General features: G+C 34.5%; 1 protein-coding gene and 1 pseudogene across 1 annotated transcript; one reads left to right on the top strand and one right to left on the bottom strand.

The window, feature by feature from the left end:
• Positions 1–1918: 1918 nt before the first annotated feature.
• Positions 1919–3240, bottom strand: LOC143187572 (uncharacterized; annotated as a pseudogene).
• A 10574-nt stretch (positions 3241–13814) lies between these two features.
• Positions 13815–16280, top strand: LOC143187571 (uncharacterized). Its single transcript, XM_076391800.1, has 3 exons — positions 13815–13954; positions 14042–14293; positions 15671–16280. The coding sequence occupies exon 3, from the start codon at positions 15717–15719 to the stop codon at positions 16278–16280; it is 564 nt and encodes a 187-aa protein (XP_076247915.1). The 5' UTR covers positions 13815–13954; positions 14042–14293; positions 15671–15716.
• The last annotated feature ends 3736 nt before the right edge of the window (positions 16281–20016 follow it).

Here is a 20016-nt window from a genome sequence, read left to right as displayed (position 1 = left end):
TAACTCGTTAGCGAAGCCTCATCTTACATTTTCGGTAAGGAACAAGTAGTTTCAAATCACCCCCTGAGTCACCACTTTCAAGCAACTGCAACATTTTTGTTACACTCTGTATAAATCCTCCCCTACTTGCTCGTGCAATTAAGAGCCGAACAGGTAGAAGATTTGAACATACTACACCAAATGTCATAACAGTTAACAAGCATATACCAAATGCTATGGCAGTAAACATTAACCAAATCGGTTATATACTTTGGGATGATCCAAACGAATTAGTAGATCGCCTGCGTTTGTTAGAAGCATCGCGTCAAGCGGGTAAAAATTCACACGACATCGAGTTTCTATCGATTATCGAAGAACTTCGCGAAGCAGGTCTCATTATAAATTAAACTGCAAGCTCATAATTGATTTATTCTCAACGAAATGTTAATCAATAAGTTTGGGGTATCACTTAGAAAGTATGAGACCTCACCAGTATAGTAGTATAAATGGAGTGGCATGTTTCGAAATTATATGCTCGATAACGCGCTCTACATGATTGATTCCAACTTTGACGCAAAATACTACAAAATTCGAAATGTTACACAGCTGGAGGTCAATACAGATGCAGTCAATAAGCAGTACTTGGAACAATGCATATCAATCTTAAAGGTTCAACAGCAGGAATTTGAGAAAAAGTTGAGCACATTTCAAAGCAATGTGGTAACAATACAGAATAATGTTCAACAAATACAGCAGGAATTTGAACAAAGATTGGCTACATTTCAGAACAATTTAATAATACTGCAAAATGATGTTCGACAAGTATTGCATGTATTGAACCCTCATTCTCAAGAGGAAGATTATATAACAGACTACAGCAGTAACAACAATGTAAAAATCAATGAAATCTAAGGAAAAGCATAGCCTCGAAAACCAACAGCTTGTAAAGGAGTTGCATGCGTCAGCACGAAGAAATTTCCCCCGCAGACGTGTTATCGTACATGGATATGATGGTCTGTGGCAAGCTAATATGGTTGAGATGCGTCCATACTCACGATTCAATGAAGGTTATCATTACATACTCACAGTTACAGATACATTAAGCAAATATGCATGGGTTGTACCACTCAAAACAAAAAATGGTTTCGAAGTAGCCAAAGCATTTGCAAAAGTAATTCGAGATCGATGTCCCAAAAATTTACAAACCGACCAAGAAAAGAAATTTTACAATGCTGATGTACAGAGATTCTTAAAAAAACATAATATTAATCAGTATTCAACATATTCAGTGATGAAGGCGTCCATCGAGGAACGTCTTAATCGTACTTTAAAGCATCCTATTTGGAAACTATTTGTACTCATTGGAACATACAGATGGATCGACGCATTACCGAACCTTGTGGCTGAATACAACATACGGAAACATAGGACTATTAGAATGCGACCATGTGGTGTTGCCCCTACAATTGCTGGTAAGCTTTTGAACACAGTATATAGCCATATAAAGATTGCTGCTTCACCGAGATTTAAGGTTGGTGTCTCTGTACGCGTCAGCAAATACAAAACCGTTTCCGACAAAGGATATACACCATATTGGACTCCTGAAGTGTTCAAGATAATCAAAGTATAGATAACTAATCCTGTGACTTATCTGCTGCAAGATTCATGCGGAAAGCCTATTGCAGGAGGATTTTATGAGCATGAATTACAACGCGTTATCAATCCCGATGTGTATTTAGTGGAAAAAGTATTACGTAAGTAGGATGATAAAGTATATGTTAAATGGTTAAGGTTTGATAATTCACGCAATTCATGGATACATGAAAATAATGTACTGTAAACATAAAAGGATGTTTTTGCTATAACGTTAATATAAAAGATGCAAATAAATCGATTTTCGTAAACTAATTTTAATCTATTATTGTACAGCTTCTATCCTTTACAATTTTATTTTATAATGCCCCCAAGCTAGTGTATCATTTGAATCAGATATAAGATATCGCTTATCATCATATGGACTGAGAGCAATTTTCAATTTTGTTACAATATATACCTTATGCAATTTAGATCTTATGAATGACTGACGACGAGTTATTTCATATGCATTGCGTAAACAATGCTTGTAATCATCGAAATTGATCATTTTGGCAACAACATTGTTTTTGACACTTTTCAACGTTTTGACATCTTTTTTACCAAACACTTTCAAAGCATACGCATTTGCTCTGAGTCCAATGAATTCAGTCATTATTGAATCACTGTTTTCATAATTCATCGAACCAGCCCTTTCTTATTGACAAGCGGTATACCATATACATTGTCTTTTGGATAATCGCTGGTGTCGAATCTATGGATATCGCATTTCATCATCTCATAAACATCTTCACATTGAATATAATAAATTAAACTGTCTGTGTCAGTATACATAATTTTACATCTTCGTTGGTGTAATGGACACATATAATCGTAGTGGAATATGTTTAGAATGGCCATACCAACGTAAATTGATTTGTTGAATTTAACCATAAGTTTACGCAACTCAATTGCAATTAAATTTTCTGAAAGAATACTTCTGCTTTGAAAGTTAGGTTTTGAGATTATTGCCTGTACACCAAATCTTCCATCCCATTTTGTCAGATGTTTTACATCAACATGATTTCGAACATTTTTCATTGTTTTACCAAATACTGCATTGTTCTTTAATTTATACAAATTTTTTTCAAAATCATTTGATGCATGTGTTCGAAATTGAGTATTGAGTTCTATATAATCGCGAAGCCATGGTGATTGATTAAATTCGAGAATGCGTTGTATCTTTGTAATGTGAAGACCATGATGAATACACTGTTGTAAGTTGCAATAATGTATACCGTAACGCTCCTTATCGTATAATGTAGCTAATAACTTATCCTGTTTCTTACCAGGGGATTTGGCACGTGTTGGACAAAACGGTAGATCAGCATGATCATCATGTAGATGTTGTGGATATTCTATATCAACTTCAAGAATATAACCTATCGATGAATCAATTGCAATTGAGGATACATCAAAATTTTCAACACTATCGATCCATTGAAATCCTGCATATGGTAATGGTTGACACATTGCCCATCCATATAAATTGTTTATATCAAAGTACATGAGGTACGATGACGATTTCGATGTATCATAGGATAACATATACTTATTATTGGCTTGCGCATATCTCCCAGAACATTGACTCAAACCACCACGTATACACCGCTCGGTAAACAAAACCATTTCGATGTCAGTGAGCAATTCAAAATTAACTTTAGTATGCTTTAAGGGGGCAGACTCCTTGTGTTTTGAGCTGTGTGCGTGCGCTCACACAAGCAAAGAAAGTCATACACGTATACGCGATGAGCGAGAGAGACAAACGGTTCCGCAAATTACGCTTTACGTCTCGATACTTGCATAAATGAATTTTTCGCGGGTACAGAACCCACGAGTAGACTTCACTACAGGGTGCTCTGGTCCGTTTAAACTCCAATAAACACTATACGTTGAGAAAACTGTAAAATTACAAACTGTAAGCATGAAACAGACGCTGTTGTAAACTAGCAAGATGGCTGCCGAAGTGTCATTTTCGCAAATATCTCACGATTTAATGGTTCATAGCTCATAGCACACCAGAGCACCCTTCCTTGAATTAGCACAATATCGTGGAAATGCGATTTTCCTCAATTTAACACTTCTTGAAGGCGTAAAGCGTAATTTTCGTTGTGCACCCGTTTTGACACAAAAATAGTTCAACGATTTGCCGTTAGAAGCGTTAATGGTATATCTCAATCAAATTGGTCATATTACCATCAGCATCGATAAAAATACAGATCAGTCGGTAAATGTAATCTAGAATTTGACAGCTGAATAGCGTATTCATCGAATACACGAATCAGACGCAAGAAAGGCTTAGTTGCCAAAATGTATTGAAAGTTTCGTTACGCTGTTGCCACATATATGTATGTACATATTACAATTCTGCCCATCAGGAGAACTCGAACGAATCCAACTCCAGCCGAGATTTTGATACTTAATAATAAGGGAACATCGCGAGGTGAAAGTCTCCGATTTTGATGAAACTTTGTAGGATTGTAGAATAGCCGAAAATATTCGACACGTATTTTTTTATTGCTTCTAATTCATCTAAAGGGTGTGAAAACCACCCCCAAAGTTGGGGGTGGAAAACATATGTCGTATACCCGGAGGATGGCAAATTAAACACGAATTGTCGAGATATATAATTCAATACTCTTTATTACAAAAACGATGTGTTCAGTTCAGTGGTCTAATTCTTTCTGACAAAATAAGGGGGTGCAAGGACAAGGAAAAGCTTAGTGGGGAAAAGAGGGTAAAGAGAAAGTTTTGGGTCCTTGGCAGGGAGGCCGTTTTTATGATGGTATGAAGTGGTTGAAAAAAACTCTTGGGACTTGACGTTGGCCAGATGCCTACATTTCTGAAGAAAATAGGAAACGAATTCTAGGAGTATCTGACACATATTTCGTTTAATATCTCCAAAACTAATGCGTATAGCAAAATGATATGAATGGGGCGATTCTGTATTTTTGAACGACGAATCCACCTATGTAAATAGTTTTTAAAAATATCAATTTATTTAAAAAATATATTAAAAGATAGTATATTGTCGTTGTTTTCACTGACAACATGCTGATCGATCGTTTTGCAAATTTGTATGCAAATACTATGAACCAAAACACAAAATACGGCTGAAATAGAATTTTGAATTTTTACGTTATAAACAAAATAATAACATTCCTAGTTAAACTGCATTTTGTGCGAAATTGGGCCCTGAAACGAGTGGTTTTACGAAAAATATATACCCCTATAATGTTTTTGTCATTATATTATGATAAATGTTGTTTATTGTTCACTAAATGTATAAATTATAACATTGCTAATGAATACTCGCAACGTCTTGCACTCGTTGCAAACAGTACGAGAGGTTCAGTGTGAGTGACTCTTGATCGATGAAAATGTAGCAAGTAAAGGTGATTTACAAATCATTATTCTTCAATAGTTATTATTTACTATAAACAAACAATTGGAATTGTTTCAGAAGTTATAGTTTAATCCACTAATTTTACCAGAAAGTATCTTAGTTGAGTGTGAATTAGGCATTCCTTCATAATCTGTAGGTGCCTAGTTCGAATCTCGTGGTAGCTTTTAATTCTTTTTGTTTTCAATTTTTATTTCAAATAATTCTAATTTTTGTATACTTTTTCACAGATTACAATTATACCACTTATAACATTTTTATTTTTAAATAAAAAAAAATTAAAATAATTTCGTTTGTTTATTTCTTAAATAGTATGAATGAATGAACGAATGAATAGCATGAATTTAATGAATTATTTATTCTGTGGGATTATTTTAGATGGTATGATAGGAAACAAATGTCAGTGCGATCAAAATTAGAGTTAATTAAATATATTTGAAATGTAACACACCAGCAATCGTACTTATAACCTAATGATAATCTACCAACAACGCGACAAAAATGGCCTTTCGCCCAATACAACGTGGTTGTTCCTCCTTCCGAGGTGTTCGGTCAACTGCCCCACGCTTTGCGTTCTTTTTGGCCTCTTGAATGGGTTTTCCAAACCTAACGACATTTCCCCATCTGGTCGAGGAAAAATGCCTTGCGCCGTTCGCTTCGCCAGGCCTGCAGTCCTTTAACGTGCGACGCGACCCAGTCGTAAATTATCATACCTAACAATAAGCTTAAAACTAAACGTGTCTAACATCCTACAATTCTATATATATAAGTTTTAGGATTTCACATATTAGTATATATATGTGCCCATAATTATGAAAGTGGTCTAAATTGTATATTTCTTATTTTAGGATATTGAAAGGATTACATTTGAATTAATTAGAAAATATTTCTATATTACGTGACATTATAATTAGTCTTGATTAATAAACATTTATTATAAATGTGAAATTTTGTGTGAATCTCATACGAAAATGTTGTTTCTCAGACCACTTTCATAATTTTGGGCACATGTGTATTGTTTCATTCGTGATACTCTTTCTTTCTCGCTCGCACCGTCCTTTTCTATATTCCGTATGAAGCAAAATATCGGCTCAAGGCATATTCAGTAGAGATTTACTGATGCATAAAATTGTAATTGATGTGGCAACAGCGTGACAGAACTTTCCTACGATGCGATTTGGCATTTATACCTTCGCACTTCTCATTTGTAATTCAACAGGATAACGCTAGATGCCACATTATCAAATGTCGAATGTATAAATTATATGTTTTCACTAATGCCCGTTTCTTCGCAGCAGCGCTTCGATCGAATCGGAGTAGGCCCCGAAGGAGTCTGCCCCCTTAACATAGCATCCCATATAAAACCAGGTAATGTGTAATAGTGAGCCTGATCTAGACCATAACTCTTGATACAACTTTCACGGAAATTTTCGAAAATATCTGCTAATAATAAAATATCTGTTTTTAAATACAAATCGCTGTATTCACCTAAAGTTTTAATCTCGAAAGAATGCCATATGTTCTCAGCGTGTGCGTAATCGCTTTCGGATACTATTTCATCAGTCAACGAACTGTAAAAAGATTCCAGCGATGGTAAACAAGAATCTTCTAATTTCCCAAAGCAATCAATGTATTCGTACGGAAAGACACCCTTTCACGTCAATAAATCAAATTTTTCTGTGGACAACATTTGAAGATTAGATTATAAAATTGTTTGCTTATCTTTACTGAGAAAAGACGCTAATTTACAAAGACTAGTATTTAAAAATTTATACGAATCGATAAATCGTAATCTTATATAATTTCGACAACATAATTCTTCTTCTGTTACATCTTTTAAATGTTTTGTAACAGAAATATACTTTTCTTTGGTTATAGGTAGTAAATCAATGTAACCTTCAAATGCGTTAGCTAATTCCATGATAATAAAATGTGAATCATATCCAGATAAATTGTGAAAGGCTATCGGGACGTGGAATGAGTTTTTATAATTTATATTACAGTCAACATGTGTAGGACCTCTATAGCGCCCTGTTAAATGACAATGATATCGCACACGTGTTTCGTTGATATCGAATGGTTTCTCACAAATATGGTAATGTATAACATTGTGAAATTCATCCCACTGCTCTTTCGTTAGGTGCACCATAGAGATATTATTAGATAATATAGATTTAACAGTCTGTGCTAAATTCTTTAATTCCTGGATAAACCATGAAACGCAGTCTATATCGCGACGATATTGATATGATGATAATGATGTATCATAAGAACAATGCATACAATATCCAATACTGAATACCCTAGGATGTTGATATGCATGCGATATACATTCATCTGCGACACTATCCTTAATTTTTTCTAAAACACACTCGAGGTCTTCATAAACCACAAACGGAACCCGATCCTTTCTGCAATAATTGTTAACTTTGAGCCATTTATCGTCCTCGCTGGCTGGCAGAACAGTGCATTTATTCATATTCTGACAATCATTCTGATGAGTATCTAACCTCTCACAGGAATTGAAGAAGTGTAAGCTTCTGTAAAAGTATTCATATATAATCGTTTATTCTTCATAAAATTAAAATCTTAATGTTTTTACACGTTTTATACATACCGATCACAGATGAACTTCTTTTCTTTATGTTTGCTTAATTGTGTGCCAACAAGTCGAGACAAATTTTTTATCCATGCAAAGTGTCCTATGCCATCATTCTCTATGTACAACAAATTCACATGTCCATCCCTGTTCTGATCAGTGAGACGCAATGGAACGATGACTTACTTCAGATCCTTCTTTGTTTTCTTGATGTTTTCTTCGATGCTGAATAGATTAACGGAGATATTGTTCATCGTTTCAAACTTTTTAATATCATTCATGGATATTGGATATCCGATATTCTCAAAATTAAGCACTGTTCTATAATATGGATAGGAACTTTGTTGAGATGTATGCTGTTTAGCTGAATATAAAGCGGCTGCCACAGCCCATGCGAAACATGCGTGGTCATAGGATTTTACAGAAATTACTGCTTTTTTAAGTAGTATTTCTCGCGGTAGCTTGAAATGACATTCAACATGCTTCGGATTATACTTGTTTGAATTGATTATTAAATTCAGTATTTGCGACAATGTCCACCCACTATCACATTCCTGAAATTCTTCCAACAATGTTATTGTACATTCACCAATACATCGTTCATACCACTCTTCAAGATCCGATCCGCGAAATAACTAACAGTCTTTGGTATTTAAGCTTTTCGTTTCACATATATCACCTGCTATAAATTCCCCATTAAATATCGTATTCACTTTAAGTGCAGTGTGCTTCACCAATGCATGTCTGACATGTAAAAGCACTATACTTCTCGCACCGTGAAGGAAATTACGTGGATCGATATAATCTGAGTTTATCACAACACCTGCCAATACATGATTTTCGAATGCAGTTTCTAATTCACGCCACAAGAGACCATTGTTTGAATGTCCTGCACCTTCGTGCACGAAACGAGTACGCGTCACTAGTTTAAGACTTTCAAATTGTGCAATTCGAGCAACCAGAGATTGTTGAGTACCAATTGATAATCGAGGGCGTTTCTTTACTCGACAATATTGTTCCAATGACTCAAGATATTCGTTGCAACCTTCTTCCCATGCAATGTATTCATCTAGACAATTCAAACGAACGGCTTGTTCCCGCAATTCGTGTTCAGTAAGAACAAATTCATCCATGTCCATGACTTGTTAACTCTTGGATGTAACAGCACATTTCATACAAATCTTTTATTTTACTTTTATATATTCTGATCACAGTTTAAACTGGTGTCATATGTCGCAATCACGTTGCATCTGTTTGCTCGTATAAAATTTTTGATAATTTTAGATTATGCTGACATTATGCTGACGAGAAGTCACACGCAATTCGAGAAACTAAATAAATCATATAATATGTTACAAATGCATTTTAATAATTAGTCAAGCAAAAAAAAATGTATTCTTTTTGGAAATTATTTTAACACTTATTGTATCAGTATAAATACAATGCTTACATCTTTTTTTCATGTATTATGCAATGGTTATAAATACAATGCAGATTTATGACTAGTCAGCTGTTATTGAATCAAGCATTCATTTATACAATTTATAAGAACATAAATACTAAACATAAATATTTCATATTACATTGTGAGATTGCAAGTGATATATAGATGTATTGCTAATCAATTACGACGAAATATTAGACATCTATTATACAATTTGGCAAAATGTATAATTCTAATTGATGTAGAACATGTTGACGAATAGTTGTGATGGTAAAGTAAGGGGAGGGGAAACTGAATTCAATGGATGTGGCGGGGGGGGGGGGGGGGGGGGGATCGTTCGCGCTCGATATGTGATACGAAAGAGAGTAGGAAGTCTCCCCCTCCCAATTGATCATAACAACAAATATAAGTGGAAGGAGTAAAGCATATTTGCAATGGTTGGAAGCCAACTGAAAACATTTCTTACGGGAACTTGCCTGAGTTATTCATTAAATGCTGTGCTAAAATATAAAGTTCAATCTATAAACTTCGGGTCATACGTGTGAGTTAATTGTGTTTGAAATATTTCGTACAGAAAAATTGTATTAATTACTATTAATTGTATACCAGAATACAGTTTTTATAAATAGAATTATATCAAAATGTGTTCTCAATATTATGAAGAAAATAATGAATCTGTGACTCATACTCCAATCAACGAATCAACCGAAGATAATGAAACTAAGAAAATTAAATATGTGAAGTATTGTGGGGTTCGATAAGATTATGTTATGTTTAAAAACATTTAGACTTAAGTTGTTTATGACTGGGCCATTTGGGACGTTGGTGTTTTGCAGGCGAGTGGCGATGGTCAGCAGAACCGTGTCCCAAACCCTTGGAGATAGCTTTAGATTTATTGTTTAGGTTTGGGTCGTGAGTGAGACAGAGCATGAAAGAAATGAGTGGTGTCGACGGTGCGGGATGAAGGAAAATTCGGCAGAGTGGATTGGAAAGGCATAGGGCACAGATCAGAAGTTAAGGCGTAGAATATTGTGTGGATTATTAAAATATTTAGCCTAAGTCATTTAGTAATATTATATTTCCAGTGATTATACAAATATATATATACTTACATTATCATATACACGAGCTTGATTTAGCAAAAATCTTCCAATCCCACAATCTTTTTGGGGGCTCGTCCGGGATTGAGTGAGCAGTGAAATCGAGTCGTGTAAAGTTTAAGAGTGGACTGTGAAGACTATAAGAATTGAACGATCGCGTGGACTATTTAAAAGCTTTGTGACGTAAAGGCTCAAGAAGTGTAAACCCGTGAAAATTGTGAAGACTGTGATATTGAGTGTCTTTAGTGTGTAACGCGATGAATACCGCTAAGAATCCGAATGAATTCACGGTGACACAATTAAAAGACATTTTAAAAGCGAGAGGTTTGAACACGATTGGTTTAAAGCAGGAATTGATTAGCAGACTTATTTTAGACGATCCGACGGGTTCGTGGATGGATGAACAAACGAGCGGTACAGTTGTAGTGGGCGCGGACGATGATTCGGGGTTGAACGAAACGCCTAGAGGGAATCCATCGGAGACATCAAGTCCATCAGCTGACGTAGCGAGTAATATCAGGGACATGGATATTCTCAGGAAGGAAAAAGAACTTGAGGAACGTGAGATACAATTATTGAAACGCGAAGTCGAGATGATGCGCAAAATGCAGGGACTGAGCGTCAGGGAATCATCTATATCACAAAACTCAGCAATGTATTCAGATCATCATGCACCGGTCATAGTGAACGAATCAATGAAAACGATGCTGAATTATTTTGACGGAAACGGTGAAACTTTCTATGCATAGGAAAGGCAATTGGCACTCCTACGAGCAACATATAAGTTAGACGACAACGCAGCAAAATTATTAGCGGTATCACGATTGAAGAATCAGGCTCTCGAATGGTTTCATTCGAAGCCAGAACACGTCGAAATGTGTATTGACGACCTGGTGAAGGGGTTGAAGGACATTTTCGGTGATAGGCAAAACCGAATAGCGGCGCGCAGGGAATTTGAGAGTCGAATTTGGAAAAAGGAGGAGACATTTGCCGAGTATTTTCACCGAAAAATGATTTTGGCAAACCGTATTCGTATTGACGAGGAAGAGTTTATAGAATATTCAATTGACGGGATACCGGACCATTCGCTGAGAAATCATGCGAAAATGCAGAAGTTCAAATCGCAGGCATCACTTTTAGAGGCGTTCAAGGGAGTGATTTTGCCGTCTACTACATATAAGGGCACAAGATATAGCGTGGATGTACAAGACCAGAATTGGCGAAGAGGTGCTGGGGTGCAACGGTCCGACAATGTAGTACAGCGCGGAGGTGCGGCGATGTGGCGAGCAGCATCTGGACCCCGCCGATGGGACCAGGTCCAACGACTGGATAACCTGCCCCGACGGCGAGATGATGGGATTCAACAGTGCGACGACGGGATTCAACGGCGAGTCAACGAGGTACAGCGACGGGACGACGGGATACAGCGGCGCAATGAAGAACATCAGTGACAAGAGGCACGGGTTGCAACACCAGGAAGATGCTACAGTTGCGGCGGTCGCGATCATTTTTTCTATAATTGTCCGATGAGGAGCAGAGGGTCCAAATGTTTTGAATGCGGAGAATTTGGACATATTGCGGTAAATTGTCCGACAAAGAAAACACCAACTACTGGAATAAACTTTGCCGTTCAACAGACATCACGTGATAAGTATTATAAAAAAGTATATATTTGCAAGCGTGAGGTAAGCGCCTTGATCGACACTGGCAGCGATTTACGTTTAATACGATGCGATCAATACCATAAGCTTAGACCGAAGGTACCTGCGTTGAGAGATAGCAGTGTTTATTTTCGCGGTATAGGCTCAGATATGAATAAAGCGGTTGGCGAATTTAAAACAGACGTGCGAATAGACGAGAGTACGTATCCGATAATAATTTGTGTGATACCGGATCGGTTGATGACTCACGGACTCTTGATGGGGACAGATTTTTTAGACACGGTAGAACTGACTGTTAGACAAGGGCAGGTCATGATTCGCAAAGCAGAAAAGAGTAATATCCCATGCATTTCTGAGATTAGTTTAGAGTGCGAGGTTAATGGGATGGATATTTCATACGTAGCAGACACTGAACGTAGGCGAAGTTTAACCGAAATGATTAATAATTATAAACCTGTTGCAACACGCGAGACAGAGATAGAAATGACAATAATATTTAAGGATGATAAACCGGTATTAAAACTATATAAAATTGGCGCAGATACTGAATTGCATACTGATGCATCTAAGTTCGGATATGGGGCAATTTTAATGCAAAAAGACGATTGTGATGGTAAATTATACCCAATACATTTTGCAGGCGGTAAAACAACGCCAGCGGAAGAGCGTTATGCGAGTTACGAATTAGAAGTTCTGGCGATTATAAAATCCCTGAAGAAATTTCGCGTCTATTTGTTGGGGATACCTTTCAAAATAATTACAGATTGCCGAGCGTTCGCTTTAACAATGCGGAAAAAGGACTTGTCAGTACGTGTCGCGCGGTGGGCATTGTTAGTGGAGGAATTCCAGTACACTATTGAACACCGTCCGGGTAAAAACCTTATGCACGTGGACGCCTTGAGTCGGAACCCTCTTCCATCGTGCTTGCTAGTAGGTGAGAGCGAAAGTAGCATGAGCGGTAGGTTAAGAAAATCACAGCAGGAGGACCCAAGTATCCAGAAAATATTCGAGCTGGTAGAGCCAGGACAAGCTGAGGGTTTTAAAATTAGGGGTGGCATCTTATTCAAAGAAATTGATGGGGATATACGTGTTTTAGTGCCAAGGTCAATGCAGACCCAAATAATTAGACGCGCTCACGAAAACGGTCATTTCGCATCCGGAAAAACCGAAGCCTTATTAAAAAGGAATTATTGGTTTCGGAATATGAGGGAGAAAATAGACAAAGTGCTGCGAAGTTGCGTTGATTGTATACTTGCAGAAAGAAAGGAAGGTAGACAGGAGGAGTTTTTATTTGCGATAAGTAAAGGCCATGTGCCGTTAGATACTTTCCATGTGGATCACTTAGGGCTGCTCCCATCGACAAAGAAAAGATACCATTATATCTTCGTTGTTATCGATGCGTTTTCAAAATTTGTGTGGCTTTACGCCACAAAAAGTTGTAATTCGACAGAAGTAATAGACCATTTAAGAAAACGGGCGATTCTTTTTGGAAATCCTCGAAGGATTATTTCAGATAGAGTTGCCGCGTTCACATGAACTGCGTTTCAGGATTTTTGTAAATACGAACGTATAGAACACGTGTTTACTACTACAGGTATGCTGCGGGCAAACAGTCAGGTAAAACGGGTCAATCGTACGCTAATACCGTTATTAACCAAACTGTCAGCGCCGAAAACTGACGAGTGGTATAAATTCTTGGACATGTGTCAAAGGTGTTTTAATACTACTCCGAGCCGAAGTATAAAAACGACACCATTTCAGATATTATATGGAATAGACCCTAGATATCGGGACGATCCTCAGATAGTAGAGTTGCTTGAGTGCGAATGGGAAAATGTATTTCAAGAAAATCGAGACGAATTGCGGGAAGAGGCGCGACAGAATATATTAAAAATTCAGCAGGAGAATAGGAAATCTTTTAATAAAAAAAGAATAGAAGGTAGAAAATATCGAGAGGGCGATCTAGTTGCAATTAAGCGAACTCAACAGGGTCCAGGTCTGAAATTCGCAGCGAAATACTTCGGGCCTTACGAGCTAGCAAAAGTGTTACGGAACGATCGTTATATTGTAACAAAAGTTGGTGAACATGAAGGGCCACGTCAGACATCTACAGCAGTAGACTATATTAAACCATGGGTGAGTGAAAATAGCGATGATTTGTATAGTGACACTGAAGAAACTTGTAATGAATAACACAATATCTGAGGTCAGATATTCTCGCAGGATGGCCGAGTGTGGGGTTCGATAAGATTATGTTATGTTTAAAAACATTTAGACTTAAGTAGTTTATGACTGGGCCATTTGGGACGTTGGTGTTTTGCAGGCGAGTGGCGATGGTCAGCAGAACCGTGTCCCAAACCCTTGGAGATAGCTTTAGATTTATTGTTTAGGTTTGGGTCGTGAGTGAGACAGAGCATGAAAGAAATGAGTGGTGTCGACGGTGCGGGATGAAGGAAAATTCGGCAGAGTGGATTGGTAAGCCATAGGGCACAGATCAGAAGTTAAGGCGTAGAATATTGTGTGGATTATTAAAATATTTAGTCTAATTCATTTAGTAATATTATATTTCCAGTGATTATACAAATATATACAGGGTGTAACAAAAAAGTTGCAGTTCCTTAAAAGGGGTGATTCAGGGGGTGATTTGAAACAACTCTTTCCTTAGCGAAAATGTAAGATGTGGCTTCGTTAACGAGTTATTAATGAAAAACACCGGCCAATGAGAGCGCGAGTTTGCCGTCCGAGCGACCGCGGTAGTGTTGAGTAGGCGCCCTAGATGCTACGGTTGGACTCCGAACAAGAAAGTCGTCATACATCGAAGAAAATAGCATTAGTATGAAAACTGAAAGCGACATAATAAATAATACCGAGTCCTTTTTTTGTTTATCACTTGAAGTGAATAATTACTTAAAATCGAGGAAAACTACGTGCAACGTAAAAACACGAATACCTAAATTTCTTATTCGCATAACGTATAAACGAAAAAGCAATACAACAAAAAATAAAGGAAGAGGAGAACAAACTTCACCTGTAGTTTGTAAACCTGTGTCACTGGGTCACTGTACCGATCTCGGTCATCGACCGTCGAAATGGTTTATGCTAGGGCAGGCGTTTAGGTAATTTATGGCTTTATTGCTTTGGTTTCGAAGGAGACATGATCTCGGAGTGTCCGAACAAGGAAGGTCTGAGGTACTTAAACTACGTGGGGGGTACAAGGAGCTTTCTTGGAAAAATTCTACCCTACCATAAACCATTTCGACGGTCGATGACCAGTATCGGTACAGTGACCCAGTGACACAGATTTACAAACTACAGATGAATTGCATTTAATTCATTAATGATTATTATTTTTTAAATATAACGCAGACTACTTTCAACGTTTCTATCTTCAACATTAATTCTCCAATTTTCCGTTCATTTCTTTTGTTGCATTGCTTTTTCGTTTATACGTTATGCAAATATTTTCATACTAATGCTATTTCCTTCGACGCATGCCGACTTTCTTGTTCGGAGTACAACAGTAGCGCCTAGCGCGTATCCAACGCTACCGCAGTCGCTCGGACGGCAAACTCGCGCTCTCATTGGCCGGTGTTTTTCATTAATAACTCGTTAACGAAGCCACATCTTACATTTTCGCTAAGGAAAGAGTTGTTTCGAATCACCCCCTGAATCACCCCTTTTAAGGAACTGCGACATTTTTGTTACACCCTGTATATACTTACATTATCATATACACGAGCTTGATTTAGCAGAAATCTTCCAATCCCACAGTATGTATTAATCTTACTCTTAATCTTTAAATTAAAATATTAAATTTATATGTATCTTATAAAAAAAATTGATTTCTTCTAGATCTAATTCTACTTTCAAACCGTCACACCCATGCCCTGTTCGTATCATGGGAAGTAGCTACCCGCTGACAGCAACATCCTATGAATATTTAGAAATTGGAATCGCAGTTGGACCCATATCAACCGTTGAAATTATTCTTGGTGATAATCGGGGCACTCAACTTCTATTACCTGTACCAATATGGGATGCACTCATTGAAAAACGTGAAGAAATTAAAGAATGTGTTCTATCCGTGAATTCAGATTCCCCACCAATATGGATTGAAGAATTTGTAATAGAATTTACCAAAATTCATAATGTTAAGCTTATAAAATTAAGTCTAGCCAGTATCTCCTTATATTACACTATGGAAACGTTGAATAATTTATTCAATCATGTAAAATGTATTAATCTTATGCGGTCCCAACTATATGAAAATACGCATCGTATTAATATTCAGTTTATAAATTTCGTAAATGTTTTGAAACAAAATGGTGTCACACCAAAAACGAACTTGTCATGTATTGCTAATATGATATGTAACAGTAAATATTTCGACGACGATTCTTTGATTGATTGTGAACTACTAGCGTGTGCTTTAAATATTCTTGTTTACAATGCTTATATCTAATATTGTATAAAATTCTATTGTGATTTTACGCATTTAAATAATAGTGAAGAAAAAAGTTTAATAAATATTAACATTAAATTTTAATTTCATGTACTTAGTTACCTATTGCATTCTACCTTCCCACTCTATACTTACATTTCTATAAATCAATTCGGAACAAGTGCAACTAATATATATATAATTTTTAAAATTTTATTATATTTCAAATAACTAATTTCATGTACTCAATCACATTTTTTCTAAAAAATATTTTAAATCCTTTTGTTGAAAAAAATTGAATAATTTTACACATACACACATACACAGTCTATCATTTCAAAATAACTAATTTCATCTACTTAAGGGGTAAAACCACTCTAGACGCAGAAAAGAAGCCCTAAATTTGACAATTTATTTTGAGAGTATGACAAACGGAGTAGAATTTCTTTTCAGAGGGTTTACTCAACACATATTGAAGTATGAAAAGCAATATTTTTATTTTCATTTCCATACAAAATGGCGGCGACGGGGCCCTTCGTCGAAAACAGCTTTTTTAAAACACCCCCATGGGAGGACGAATTTCTCGCCATGTATGAGTCTTGGAACAAAAGATCAAAAGATTTTGTGATCTATGTACAACTGGCTTTGGAAGTATGTAGGATTATTCTTTTTAATCGATCCTGGAAGTAGTGCACTTTTTAAGAAATGAATCGATCTCTTGCCATAAAAATGGGCATTGAATTGTTTATAAAAATTACTATGATTACTATGATTATTACGATCATCACTAAGGTTATTATTGTGACAATAATTATTATGATTATTATGGCTATTATAATGATTATTAATATTATTTCAATGATTATTCTGTCTATTATAACGATTGCAATGATTATTCAGTTTATTATTACGATTGTTATCATTGATACGGTTATTACAGTTATTACTATTATTATTATGATTATTATATTTATTACGATTATTATTGTGATTATTATCGTGGTTATTATGATTATTATCGCAATTATTATGATTGCTATGATGTATTATTATTATTATGATTATTATGATTATTATGGTTATTATGGTTATTATGGTTATTATGGTTATTAATATTATTATTATTATTATTATTATTATTATTATTATTATGGTTATTATGATTATAGTGGTTATTATAATGATTATTATGATTATTATGGTTGTTAGAATAATTATTATGATCATCATTAAGATTATTATGTCTATTATGATTATTATGTTTCTTATGTATTTATAATGGTCATTATGGTTATTTCCAGGTATATTATGTATATTATTATGATTAATATGGTTATTATGGTTTTTAGTATGATTACTATGATTATTATGATCATCATTAAGGTTACTGTGGCTATTATGATTATTATGATGACTATGGCTATTATAATGATTATTAAGATTACTTCCATGATTATTCGTTTTATTCGTACGATTGGTATGATTATTATGGTTATTACAGTTATTACTATGATTATTATGATTGTTAAGGTTATTACTATGATTATTGTGATTATTATGGATCTTAGTATGATAATTATGATCACCGTTAAGATTATTATTGCTACTATGATTATTCTGGTTATTATGATTATTATGATTATTATGACTGTAATAATGGTTATTAAAATAGTTTTCATGATTACTCTACTTATTATTACGATTGTTATGATTATTATAGTTAGTATAATTATTACTATCGTTATTATGACTGTTATGATTATTGCTATGGTTATTATGATTATTATTATGATTATTATGATTATTGTGGTTATGATGACGATTACTATAATTATTATTGTTGTTAGTATGATTATTATGATCATCATTCAGATTAAAATGGCTATTATGATTATTATGCTTATTATGGCTATTATAATGGCTATTATGATTATTTCCAAGTTTGTTATGGTTATTATTATGATTATTATGATTATTATGGTTCTTAGTATGATTATGGTGAATATTATGATCATCATTAAGGTTATTATGGTTTAATGATTACTCAAATTATTGTGGCTATTATAGTGATTATTATGATTATTTCCATGATTATTCGTTTTATTATTACGATTGTTATGATTATAATGGTTATTACAGTTACTACTATGATTATTATGATTGTTAAGATTATTATTATGATTATTGTGATTATTATAGTTAGCATAAGTATTACTACGATTATTATGATTATTATTATTGTTATTATGATTATTGTGGTTATTATGACGATTACTATGATTATTATGCTTGTTGGTATGATTATTATGAACATCATTCGGATTATTATGTCTAAAATGGGATATACAATTTCTGTCGATGCATTCCGAAGTAAAAATGTCGGCTGCATCGCGTGGCTGGGTCAGATTTTCTCCTAGGCCCTTAGTTTTTTAAGCAAATTGAACAATATCTGCCAAGATTGGTGCATTTCGGGTGTCCTTTTGCATTTGTTCTTTGTTTAAACATTTTTAAATGTTTACAGTCCAGTAACAATGCATGTCATTTTGTTTGGGAATGTTCACTGAATAATCTGACACAAAAATCAACTGAATAACTATTACCGTTTAAACACAATAATTTTTCAAAGTTTAAGAATTGCGTTTATCTTCAAATCCTGTTTTTTCATAACTGAGGGTGATGGACCAATTCCGTTTCCGGATTCGTATTTCGGACAGGGTAATCTACGAGGATCACACAGTGGATATTGAAAGGTAAAACTCGTGTTGGACAGTATAATTCATGAAATTCCTGCAATATGTATTGAAAAAGTTGTTATGTCTGTTAAGGAAGATGGGTGATATATATGGGTGATATAGTGGAGGATAAATTGTTCATCCAGTTCCTGATCCTCAATTCAATACGTTTCCTAATTATAATAAGATAATTGAAGGGGGCAGTAATCAAAATTTTTTTTATTTATACGAGGAAATGCCATATCTGGTGCACCAATTATTAAAGAGATTAATCAATTTCCTAATCCTCCAATTATAAACGGTGTAACTATAAAAAAGATTATAATGAAAGCATGGGATGTTACAACAGAATTATAAATTTGATCATTTTTACTTCATGTACCAGGATTTCCTAATTCAAATCGAATAATTAATCTTAACGATGATCCAATTATTCCTGATCATATAGCGAATATAAAATATAATATTCCAATGTTTTTATGATTAGTTAAGTATATTCATTTTTTAATTCATAAAAAAATTAAGTTTTATATAATTATTTTATATATTTAATTTAGAAGATTAATAGTTTCAATTAACTTAAAATCTCATTGAGAGTATTATGGCTGATTAAGAGGAATAAATTGTAAATTTATTAATGAAATGAAAATTTCTAATACTAAATATATAGGGAGAGAATAGATATCAAATTTAAATATTAAATTGTCATTATAAGTATTTTAATTTAGAAAATACAATTATTATAATAAATAAAGAGTTAAATTGATAATAAAATAAATGAATATTTATTTCTATAATTTAATGAAAAATATTAAATTGCAAATACAAAAATAAAAAAATTAATTTTTTAGAAATTAAGTGTCAAAATAAATATATATAATTCTAAGAATAATTATTGTGATATTTGATGATATTAGAATTCATATATATAAACGTTTATATTTTAAAAATGTATTAGAATAATTTTTATTAAATAAATTATTATTAACGAAATTTAAATAATTTCAGGTTATAGTAAGTCTTGA

This window comes from Calliopsis andreniformis, unplaced genomic scaffold (assembly GCF_051401765.1).
Source record: "Calliopsis andreniformis isolate RMS-2024a unplaced genomic scaffold, iyCalAndr_principal scaffold0059, whole genome shotgun sequence".
Classification (NCBI taxonomy): domain Eukaryota; kingdom Metazoa; phylum Arthropoda; class Insecta; order Hymenoptera; family Andrenidae; genus Calliopsis; species Calliopsis andreniformis.
The sequence above is the reverse complement of the archived record's forward strand: the minus strand, read 5'-3'. Positions and strand labels throughout refer to the sequence as shown.